Source organism: Aptenodytes forsteri, unplaced genomic scaffold, assembly GCF_000699145.1.
Source record: "Aptenodytes forsteri isolate BGI_AS27 unplaced genomic scaffold, ASM69914v1 Scaffold1, whole genome shotgun sequence".
Lineage (NCBI taxonomy): Eukaryota > Metazoa > Chordata > Aves > Sphenisciformes > Spheniscidae > Aptenodytes > Aptenodytes forsteri.
The window spans coordinates 7,185,724-7,197,714 of NW_008795035.1; the positions used below are offsets into that span (position 1 = coordinate 7,185,724).

Genomic DNA, 11,991 nt, shown 5'->3' on the forward strand with positions numbered 1-11,991 from the left:
CATGCCAGTCTCTTGCCTTCCTTTCCTGATTTATTATACATGGGGATCGAGAGCTCTTGCGCTCTATGGAAAGCGTCCTTAAAGAACTGCCAGCTCTGTTCTGCTCCCTTGTGCCTGAGGGCAGTTTCCCAGGGGGTCCTATTGACTAACTCCTTGAACAGCTGGAATTTTGCTTTCCTAAAATTCAGGGTCCTGGCTTTACTCTTTGCCTGTCCTATATCCCTCAGGACTGTGAAATCCACCAGTACATGACCACTGCAGCCCAAGGCTGCCTCCAATCTTGACGTCTCTGATTAGCTCACTTGCATTGGTGACCAACAGGTCTAGTAATGCATCCCCTCTGGTAGGGCTGTCTATTACCTGGCTTAAGAATTTATCCTCAATGCAGTCCAGGAGTCTCCTGGATCACCTACAGCTCACCGTGCTACTTTTCCAGCAGATGTCGCGAGCGCGATGCCTCCTGTAGCTGGAGTAAGAAGGCTTCATCAATAGGCTGCCCTTGATTGGGTGTCCTGTAGTAAACACCAACCACAAGGTTCCCTTTGTTGCCTTGGTCTCTAATTCTTACCCATAAGCTTTCAACCTGCTTGTGGCTATTCTTCAGAGACAGCTCTTCACAATCTATCCATTTCTTGACATAGAGGGCAACCTCTCCGCCCCTCCTTCCTCTCCTGTCCCTTCTGAACAGCTTGTAGCCATCGATAGCCACACTCCAGTCATGGGATTCATCCCACCAAGTTTCAGTAATGGCAACTAGGTCGTAGCTTTCTAGCAGCATGGTGGCTTCCAACTCCTCCTGTTCATTGCCCATGCTGTGTGCACTGGTGTAGAGGCACTTCAGATGGGCTGTTGGCCGTGTCACCTTTTTAGAGGAACACCCCTTAATTCCTTTGAGGTATTTCACAAGTGTTTCTTTGTTGGGTCCTATTACCTCAGGAACCCCTGGCTCCTCTCTGTAAGACTTCAAGTGTGCTCCAGTGTACCCAGCACATCTCGGAGCAACAGGCTGAGGGCGCTTGCTAGCATCCTGTCCCTCTAACCTTGGCGTGTCGTCCCATGGCTTGTCACGGGCTAGCCTGATATTATCCCCCTCCCCCTTCAAGACTAGGTTAATGCTCTGTCAGTCAGCCCTGGTAGCTCATGAGCAAAGACCCTCTTCCCCTTTTGAGGAAGATGAACCCCATCCAACACCAGCAGGCCTGGTGCTGTGTAGACCATCTCATTATTGAAAAACTCAAAATTCTGGTGATGGCACCAGCCACAGCGCCATGCATTAATAGACTGGGTCCATCTGTTTCTTCCAATATCGCTGCCCGTAACTGGAAGGATAGAGGAAAATATTACCTGTGCCCCAGATTCCCTTGCCAACCGCCCCAAAGCCCTGAAGTCTCTTTTGATTGCCCCTGGACTATGCGTTGTGGCTTCATCGCCACCCACATGGAAAAGCAATAATGTATAATAGTCTGAGGGCCGCACCAGGCTAGGAAGTTTCCTAGTGATGTCCTTAACCTGGGCCCCAGGGAGGCAGCAAACTTCCCTAAGAAAGAGGAGGGTCTGTCAGGCATATTGGACCCTCTGTTCCCCTCAGAAGGGAGTTGTCTTTTCTTCCTTGTGGAGGTGGTTGTGATACAGGGGGTAGGCCTTTCTGACTTCAGCAACACCTCTGGTGTAGATGTACCATAATCCACATCATCCATTGACTGACCTTCCACATCCAGAGCCTCATACCTGTTGTACAGAGGCACCTGGGAAGGCGAGGTAGGCAAGGAGGGGGTTTGCCTGCCACCCGAGCATAGACTTGCCTCCATTCACACCTTTCCTTTCAGCTACCGCCTTCTGCCTGTTGGGTGGAGGATACAGGATCCCCTTGATCTTGTGTTTTTTCTGGTGGATGTTCCTGGTTCTGTCTCAGGGGGGGCAGAGCATGGTTCCACCAGTCTCTCTCATGAGAGCTACTGGCTCCTGGTGGGTCTCTCTGCTGCCCCGGCATTTTCCTGCCTCAGGAAACCCCTCCGTATGCCAAGATCTGCCACTACGCTGCGGATTGGGCCAACAAAGAGAAATAATATTTTAAGATTTCGTTTAGGTTAAAGAAAAAAAAAAAAAATTCTGCTGGGGGGGCTTTCAGCCACAAGGCCAACCCAAGGCAGAACATGGATGAAACCTGTGTAAGAAGCAGCTCTATCTGCATGTATGCTTTCCCTGCCTTGTTGCAGGATCTCTACCTGGCCAAACCACAGACAAGTGGCACACCCCAAAAATAAACTCACAGCTGTCTATCAGGCACATCCCAGTGGTGATTATTGCTGGGGCTGTCCGTTAGTTTTGAGCCCCCCACCCAAGAAGTCCCCCACCGCTCAGCAGTACCTCGTTGGCCGACTCTGGCCAGCAGGCGAAGCAGGGGCAGGAGGATGCTGTGGTCGGGCGGATCGGTCCTGGCAGCGGCGGCAAGAGCCTGCAGCAGCGTCTCACTGCCCCCTTTGCTGATCACATAGTGAATTCTCCGTCCGGTCCCTGGGGAAAAGAAGAGATACTCTGCTCAGAGCATCCCTTCCCTGAGCCACAGCTATCCAAACCCTCACCCCGCATGGAGTACACAAAGCTCCCATGGCCTTCCAACAGTGTTTTATTGCTATAAACCCAAGGGCATTTGCAGAATTGACCATGGATCTCAAGTGCCCCTGGCCTGGAGACGTGGCTAATGGCTGCATGGTGAAACTATGCACTCTGCTGCCTCTTGCTCCGGCAGTTGTTATCTATACAAACCCACGTCCTGCAGAAGTTTTTCATTGTGCATTGAAATGTGGCAGAGAGGAATAAGCAGAGATGCCAACAGGTTTCAAAGGAGCAGAAGGCTCAGTGATCTTTTCTTAAATACTGGAAATTAAACAAGCAAAGGACTAAAGTTGCAACGGGCTTCTGCCAAATGAAAAGGAGTCCTAGGGAAGCTTTGGAGACAGCTTTCAAACAAATCTAGGTCTCCAAAGAAACCACACACTAATCCTATGAGCCCTACTGTGTCAACAAACTGATCCATGGGCAACTTTGGCAGCAACTTCAGCAGCAGCTTCAGGCTCCATGGTTGGAGGAAGCCACACGTTCAGCTCCTGGGGGGAGCCAGTACCTCCTATCCTCCATGTAGGCAATCCTTCCATCTAGCTGAGGAACAGCACTGCAGGGCTTCAAAGGAGAGGCCCAGCTGGACGGGCGATGTCTGCGGTGGGGCTCCAAGGAGTGGGGAACGCAGGAGGCTCCAGCACTTGCCGATGCAGCCCCCGCAGCCCAGCAGCTCGGTTGGGTTGAAAATTGTTCAGCAAATGACATTTTTGAGGTGGAGCAGGAAGGAAAAGAAAATTATTTTTTCAGTTCTTTTGCCAATTCACTTATTTTTTCACGTGGCTCAGGCACATGCAGCAACATGCCTTCTCTGCAACCCCAAGGTGGAGGTGCCTTTTGGGGAGATGCTGAACTCTCTCCATTAGAGAGTCCCTGCGCTTTGGGAAGGCAGGCTCCTCTCTCTGTCTCACAGCCCTCTCCAGTGGCACTGGTGAACATTTCCAGTGGTTAACTGCCAGGGATTATGAAATACTTTGAAACTCACGGGCATCTTTTAAACTAAAAAAAATTGAGACTTTCTCTCTTTGTTTTTTTTTTCTTTAACTTACCGAAAAAGCTCAGTTTTCCAAACACAGGAGTAAGTACGAACTGCTGATCTATAGATACAATTCCTGTTTTGTTCACCTTGCAAACACCTGGCCAAGTTTATGCAGGTATGAAGTCCCTGACCTGTTTGAGAACCCCCCTTTCTGCCCCTAGCCCACAGGCATTGCCCCAGAGCTTTGCTTCCTTACCCAGAGACAGCAAGTCAGTGAGGACACTGAGAATATTCAGGGTGACATCCTTGTCACAGGAGCTCTGAAATGGAAACACACCAAATTTAGGGATCAGTTCAGAACAGTGAACTTGGTGCTACACAGGGCTGCAGCGCATCATGCGGTGCAGAGGCACCGAGGTCCTTGTTTGGATACTGAGTACTTTTTGTGGCATCTGGCCAGTGAATATGTGGAACCATATTGACAACACATTTTAAAAGCCTCTGACAGACATATTGATCATACTACACAATATTTAATACACAGTAGCATTTCTGCAGAATGTACATCTAAATTCTAAATTACATATCTCTTTTTTGGTTCAGTCTGGCTACCTCAAAGTTGAGGAAATTCTGTATCACACAGAAATGTTAAATGTGGGGTGGTTTTCCATGACAGCATCCCTTATTACTGGAAGTTGAAGAAGAATATCTTTAAATTATAGTAATCTCATTTACAAGAAAATTCCCCTGTCTTTGCAGCTTTGCAGCTACAACGACATGGGTGCCTGGAATCTGGAGAGCAGAAAGATGCCCTAAACTTATTTTTAATCAAGACCAAGTAAGCACCACACCTTGACATCACACATTCAGCTTTAGATTCACTTTAAATTTTGCACTAGAGGAAATAAGATATACTGTACTTGAGGAGAAGGAAACACGTGATATCTACCATCCATCTGTGTGATACACTAGACCCCTTCTTTAATCCTCCTACAACCAGATTTCACTGCTGAGACTGAAGAATTAATCACCAGTCTGTATTGCTGTATGAGGGATTTGGGTTAAGTTCTAGATCTCTTCTGTACAGATACAGTACAACACAATACAAATTTCCAATATAATAGAAAACTTGCATTTGTGTAGCCTTGATCCTGAAGAACCTCAGGATCACATAAACTATAACAGAATCACTTTATCTCCCATTAAATTATTACAATAAGATAATATCTTACACATATATGGCTCCTATATTCCTGAATGTGGAAGTGCTTCAGAAACTTGACCTACTAGTATGTATTCTGGATATATGGGATCATTTTACCAGCCAAACTGATTCAACCATTCCCTGGCATATTTAACATTATGCAACTGAATATTTAAGACAAGGAAGTAAGAAGTAACACCTAGCAAAAAGAAACTCTAGAAAGACTATTAGGGAAATCTAATTCAGATCTGTAATAATGACTATTAATGCAAAAGAACATTTTTTTTTCCAGTGGATCCCTGCTAAAGTCACAGCACAAGCTGACATGTTACTGAGGATTGTGTAGCTAATTAGGGAGCTGCGCATCATACCTCCTCCTCCTTTGTTATAGCTGGGGAGGGTATGCATTGAGTGAGAGATGGGAATGAAGCAGGAAAATGGTCAGCCTTCACGGTCAGAGCAGGTGACTGTCAGCCTGGAGAATCAGGTTTCCACCTCTGTCACAGAACTCCCGCAGGATGCTCAGCAGCCCCCTTCAACCAAACCTCCTTCTGTATTGGCAAATTACATCTGCTGTCTTCTGCATGCAATATCTACATCAGTGCTGAAGTTTCCTAACTTCTGTATCCTTAACATTATGTATTCTTCGATTTCTTTTTTTATCGTAATTATTAACAAAAACAAACTCCAGACCTCTGAAAACCAGAATTCTCATTATACTGGTTTTGGTCAATTACCAGTGCTACCAAACTTTAACCGCTCAACACACATTTCATGCTGGCATAAGTGAGCAACAGGGACAAGAGTGAGACAAAAGAACAAGATGTGGTCAGGGGAAGGGGAAGAAAGAAAGAGGAGTCAGGCGAGGATGAGAGATTGGAGCAAACAGGCAGAGAATCACTTCTGAAACGGGGGACTCAGGGGAGGATGGTCTGTGAGCACTGCCGCCTTTCTAAAGACTCACCTTACCTTTGCTGTTAGCTAAAATCCACAGGAAAAGTGCATGTCTCATCCCCATCCCAGAGCTGGTCCACGCCCACAGCGAGAGCCTGCTGTTTCTATTCATTACTACATTAACTCAACAAGCAGGCATCCCTGCACTGAACATAAAAGTTCAGCCCTTTTATGAACCGTGTGGAAATCAAAAGGCTCAGTATGATAGGATTACTGCTTCTTTCAGAGCCAAGACAAACAGAATACGTGGCTTTAATATGTTACTTTAAAACCAGTAACTCTCGGTTCACCAAGTATTGCCACCCTCATCTTAGAGAAGGGCTCCAAACTCGTGTTACTGGCTCAAGGGACCACACAGAGAGGAAAGTCTGCAGCAGGGTAAGAGCAGTTCTGAATACCGTTACTTCTAGGTAACACATATAGTTTTAGTCATATGTTAATCTTGCTAATTCATGTCTTTGTTCATTAGTCCACAGTCCTGAGCTGTCTCAAGTCTCCCAGAGCAAACAAAGGGCAATCAGAGCTCTCTTCCCAAGAGTTTCTTGGCATTTTTTAGCATAGGGACTTAATAGTCAGGGGCAGGCTGTCAGGAGTGATGAGTATCCACCGAATTTACTGACTCCAGGGAGAGTTACTGTTCTCAGCACCTTTTTAAATATCAGGGTTGCCTAAATCAGACTGTCCTCTTGCTGCCTCCCAGTATCTCTTTCCTCTGTAGGTGGATGGATTACACATTAAGGTTTCAGTAATGAAGTCTTCATTGATTTATGCTCCTATTACACTGGGTTGTTTATTTTAACTGATTGGATTGTGGGTTTCCTAAGCCATTAACACAAATAGTGATGACATAAGATATACTCTGACTTTCCATGCTCTTTATCCAGGGACTCAGGCAAACAAGGAACTTGAGGAGACATGAAAGATCAACCTTTAAAATGTGCAAATTAGAGCTGGGTGATATTGCCAAATATTTTTGAGTATTTACTTTTGATATTTTAACACTAAAACTCTGTGTTGGTGCCCCATTGTTCCCCTTCCTCCAGCACACTAGTGAGGGAATTGGATGACTTGTGTATTTGCTGAAACAGTGGATAAAACCCTAGTCCCATTACAAATTCTAACATATTTCCCACTAACTTTAGTGGCACCGCTGAATAATACAGAATACTGCAGAAGAACACAGCTCCAATTTATAATAGCAAGACAATACAGAAAAAACATCCCTAAAGTTGCTGTTGTCTTGCAAGATGGCAACTTGCCTGTTGAAAAGAAACAGCTCAGATTTTGACTAATTAGCTTGAGATTTTCAAAGTCATCAAAGATATTTGGACATTGAAATCTATTAGAATCAATTGTTTAAATTAATACTCACACCAAACTGTTTGTGGAGGACTTGCCAACAAATTCATTCATAAAAAATACTCAGTAAATCTTTTTGAACAGTAAGTACAAATGAGAAAATCACAACTTGTGCCGGATCTAAAAAAGATGAATAGAGTAATTTCTTTAATGCAAATTACTTACCCAGCTCTGGTTAAAATAAACACATTAGTTATTTTTATTGAAAGATATGTTTGACGGTTCAAGAACAAACCGTAAGCAAACAGAGAAGTAAAACTCCTCTTGCTAAATATTTTCCGTTCCTGCCAGCACTTACGAATGTTAGATACAACATCTATACGCGCACAGACTAATGAAGATGCATTCATGGTATATGGGTGGAATGAGAACAGAGAAAACTTCCCAGAGGCTCAAGTTAGGTTACAAAATCACAAACCTCCTGCAGGATTTCACTAAAAGGATTTAAAGTTAGAGCCAAATCGTTACCTATTAACAACAGCTTGTAGCTGCCTTTCACCGCTTGCAGCTGGGCAAAGGCTAAAGTAGCAAAAAACATCACTTAAAATATCAAGCATGGCTGTACTTTTTGGCCGGAACCCCTCATCTTTGCCTTACTTCGGAAAAGCCTGCTGTCTTTCTCACCCAGCCGGGAGTATCACAGGGCTGAGTTCAGACGCATTTAATCAGCTCCCGCTTGATAGTTCCTCCCTGAGCTTTTTCTGGGAATTAATCCCTGAAACACCGGGGCTTTGGTTAGCTTGGCTGAAGCTCCTCATAGATAAACAGCAGGAGGATGGAGAAAGCCAGGAATAAAAAAAATACCCCAGCACATAGTCATTGATACATTACAGGCAGCAAGTGATTAGTTAGTGACATTGGGTTTGGAGGACAACAGCTTGATCCCAAGATCCTTCTGACTGGCAGCCCAGGTTATTTTCCTGACCCGCGATTAAGCAGGGAAGGAGTTCCTGTCTCCTTGTCCTGCTCTTGGGAACACGCCAAGACAAGCTGCTATTTACTCAAGACAAGATTATAAAATTTCAACTAAGCCACAGTAACAGGTAATCTCATTTCGTCAGGGAAGTCTCCTGGGATGTTTTCTGCAAGATTTGAAGACCCAACAGAGGTGGGATTTTTCCTCTCCCACCTGAAGGACAGCAGCTATCAGTGCAGTTCCCCTTTTAGTGCTGGTTTAAAACAAAGACTTCCTATAAACTCACTCTTGTGTAGCTCTTGGGCTTTCATGTCTTCTGCCCAAAGGCAAGTATTTCTCCAAATGAGACATGGGAACTTTTGAGAGTGTTTGCTGTGAGTCTAAGCATTAATGCTGAAAAAGGAGGATGCCCAGAAAGAAATCAAACAGCATTAATTTGTGCTACGCAATATTTACTAATAAGTATTTTATTTGGGGAAAGAAATACAAAGCAGTTATTCCACTCGCAAAAATAATAAATGCAAAATTAAAGAAGTCACTCCTGCAAGACATTGCATAACATGATTTCTACCAATACCGCTATTAAATTTATTGTTGAGTGTAGTCTCACAAAGCTGTGTGACTGCTTAGGAAAAACAAAACAAAACAAAACAAATCAAAAAGGCCTGTTTTTAAAGAAAACTATTGCTGCACTGGGCTAACTAACTTCCAGACCTGTTTTTTTCTTAGAGAGACCAAGGAGTAGGATGTCCAGTTCCAGGGGTTTTTTTGTTTGTTTGTTTGTTTGTGTGTTTGTTTGTTTTTAAATAGCCTGTTTCTGAATAGGGAAGCAGGATTTGATGTGTTCAAAATACATCCTTCTTTCTTCTCTTACTCTTAATAAATTTGCTTACACAAATAGCAGCAGTCAGAAGCCTAACTGTCTGTGTAATGAGACTTGCATCTGCAAGTAAGATTTCTCGCTCTGCACTCAAAGCCTATTGAAGAGAAATCCTGGTGCAAAATTAATACCAGCTAAAATCAAGACTAGGTTAGGGGCCGAGCAGCATTAGTCCTCACTCTCTCCTGAGACCTCTAGAAACCATCAGGCTGCTAATAACTGTATTAATGCTTAAATCAGAGACTCCTCTGGCAATGTTCTGCCGCCAGCAACTCCCAATGTTCTGCCGCCAGCAAGGTAGAGGTGCATACCAGACCCAAATGCTGGGCACAGCCGCTCACCGCTGGCATTATGGATTTGCCAGCTGGATATCTTCTTTCCACAGCTAACTATCCAGCCTTACAATAACTGTGAAGCCAGGTTTGGTGCCTTACATTCTGTGCCTTGTCAGAGTAAATTGCTTTTTCTAATTTAACTGGAGCTAAAAATTCACATTTAAATAAGAGAGCAAAATTCCCTGGAGAGTTTCTTGTCTGTGTGCTCCCATCCTCAGCCTCAATATTCAGCCAGCTAACTGTGATTTCTTCTCATTGGAAGGTTATTATCTACAGTATTGGATACATGGAGGTTTAGAAAAAAAAAAAAAATCATTATTTCTGAGGGAAAAAAAAGGGTTCAGGGATCTCTGAAATATTACTAGGCAACCTCAGAATAAGGGGGTGTTCAAATTAAAGTGATTACAGCCTGAATTCTGTTATTACTGAAGCACTTTGTTACAATACTACCATCATCCAGCTTTAGAAGGATCCCAAGAAGTTACGGTCCTGTTGCCCCTGCTCCCAAAACACCGTCCAAATGTCCTCAGCACCACCACAGACGTTGCCATCCTCTGTGGTAAAGAGTAAGTGCGTTTCTTTGGCCTAATCTGGATTGCCTCTGCTGAGGAGTCGGATAGGCCTGAGCAAGCCAGGAAACTCAAAGGAGACATGGAAGGGAAAGGGGCTATTTAAAGACGCAGAGAGGAGGACCTTGCTGCTCGGGTAGTGTCCTAAGTGACCTCTTTAATCCTGCAAGAAAGGCGTTCGCAGCTGTGTGGGATCACATAGCCCTCAAACTGTACACAGGGCAGCCAAGGGGCCTCCCAGAACAAGACACGTGGTCTTGACGTGTTCTTGCTCCTGTTCCCAAGCCTTAGAGACAAGTCCCTCTCGCTGGCTCCTGCACACCCCTGTGAGGCATGGCTAGCACCCCATTTATCCAAGCACCAGCCATTTTCATTCCTGCTGATGCTTAACACCAAGTCAAGCCCTATGCATCAACCCAAAGCAGCAGTTGTGGATTTTATACCAATGAATATAGCAACTACTTATAAAAAAAGGTCCCTCTCTCTGGCCTGCTGCAATCAGGTGGGTGGCTTTTTTCATGGCCTGCAGTGACCTGAAGGTATGTTTTTTCTCATCCTTGTTTGCACTCGGGTCTGATAACCTGCAATGTTTTTTTCAATTACACACCAGATCACTGCTGGGGGTAATGATTACATATCCTTCACAACGGATGGCAGCTCATCCAGGTGACTGGGCAGAAGTAGTGCCTCAAAACCAACTTCTAGCATGCTATTGTACAGGGCTTTTCTCCTATTCATTGAGCTTCAGGGCTTCTTCTCGAAGGATATATGCTACACTCTGTGGGACTGAACTGCTTCAAGGCAGAGATGGGCAAATTCCAAACTTATATCTGAACGTCTTCAAAACCCTGAAGGTGTTGAGATGTAACAGCTTGGCCTGAGCTGATCTCTAGCCAAAATAACTTGGTGAATAACACGGTGGAAATCATCTGTGCCAAGGAATCTTACTATATTTAATGCAATAAATTGCACTAACATAACACCTTTCATCACAGGATCACAGATTTCTTCACAAATATTAATTAACACCTGCCCCACTGCATCCCTCATCAAGAAGATCAGATTCATTGTCCCTTATTTTCCTGGTGGGAAATATCACACTGTGATGGGAAATTCACTTAGTCAATACCTCAGAGGATCGGTGGCAAAGTCCAGATAGCTATTCCAATAAAATGAAGCAGAAACACTGTCTGCACGGAAGTATTATAGCTCTCAATAACACACTTCCATTTACTGGGGGGGGTTCAAAGACTTCATTCCCTGAGATCAGTCTTCTCCTCCCAACTTCCCAGGAGGAAGTGCAGCAGAAAAGACCTATCCCCTGCAAGGAATCCTAATGCCAGACTGGGAGAAGAAAGGGCTACTCACCACCAGTGGGTCCTAGCCCTATTTACAAAGCGATTCATCCTTGTGCCCAAGGACAAGGGAGATGCTACATTTAATTCATCCATACAGGAATTAAGAAGGACATAGACCATGACCCGACCCTTTTCCAAAGGATGTTTTACCTGCTTTGTCACAAAGACTCCAAGGTGTTCCACCTAACTTCAGAGCAAGGTTGTTCATCATGTCTGTGCAACACCATTACTGTGTCACACTAATAAAATGTATTCACATCCAGATATCTGCAGGAATTATGCCCTGATAGACTGCAGTATCTTGGATACTGTTGGCAAAGTAAATTGCTTTTTTCTTTCTTTCTTTCTTTTGTCATGCCAAAGTTCTCTCTATGTTCTCAAAGAAAAGATTGTCCTTGTGCAGAAGTTCCTCCTGATACAAAGTTCCTTTGTGTCACTTGCTCCTCTCACTAATGTATCTCTAATAGAGCAATTACTTTATTATGCAGAACCGGTGGTAAAACATATTATTATATAACCTTAAAACGCTTCTGTCAAATTGGAAGTGTTAAAAGAATGAGGAAACTTTGAGATAAATCAAAACACGTGATATTCTGCAAAAGGCTTTTAGACTTTCCTTTGAATATTTCTAATGTTCTTTCTGTAATTTCTACTGCAGATAAATTTTCTCAGGTTTCATCTCTTATTTCACAATAAGTTACCTATGACACCTAAAGATTTTGACTGGATTTAATGTTATATCGTTCACTTTTTCCTCTTTTTAATCTATTTTTACTTTAATGCTAAAATTATCCTAGCATATGTCTTTCACAATCACTTAA

At 43.9% G+C, this 11,991-nt stretch overlaps 1 protein-coding gene across 1 annotated transcript in view; it reads right to left on the minus strand.

Moving 5' to 3' along the window:
• The window catches only part of AGBL1 (ATP/GTP binding protein like 1), a 279,246-nt gene extending 275,174 nt beyond the window's left edge, over positions 1-4,072 (minus strand). The window contains exons 1-3 of the mRNA XM_009276632.1: positions 3,974-4,072; positions 3,852-3,915; positions 2,368-2,514 (exon numbers count right to left, since the gene is read on the minus strand). Coding sequence (XP_009274907.1) covers positions 2,368-2,514; positions 3,852-3,915; positions 3,974-4,072 — 310 coding nt within the window. The remainder of the gene's footprint in view (positions 1-2,367; positions 2,515-3,851; positions 3,916-3,973) is intronic.
• Between the last annotated feature and the right edge of the window lie 7,919 nt (positions 4,073-11,991).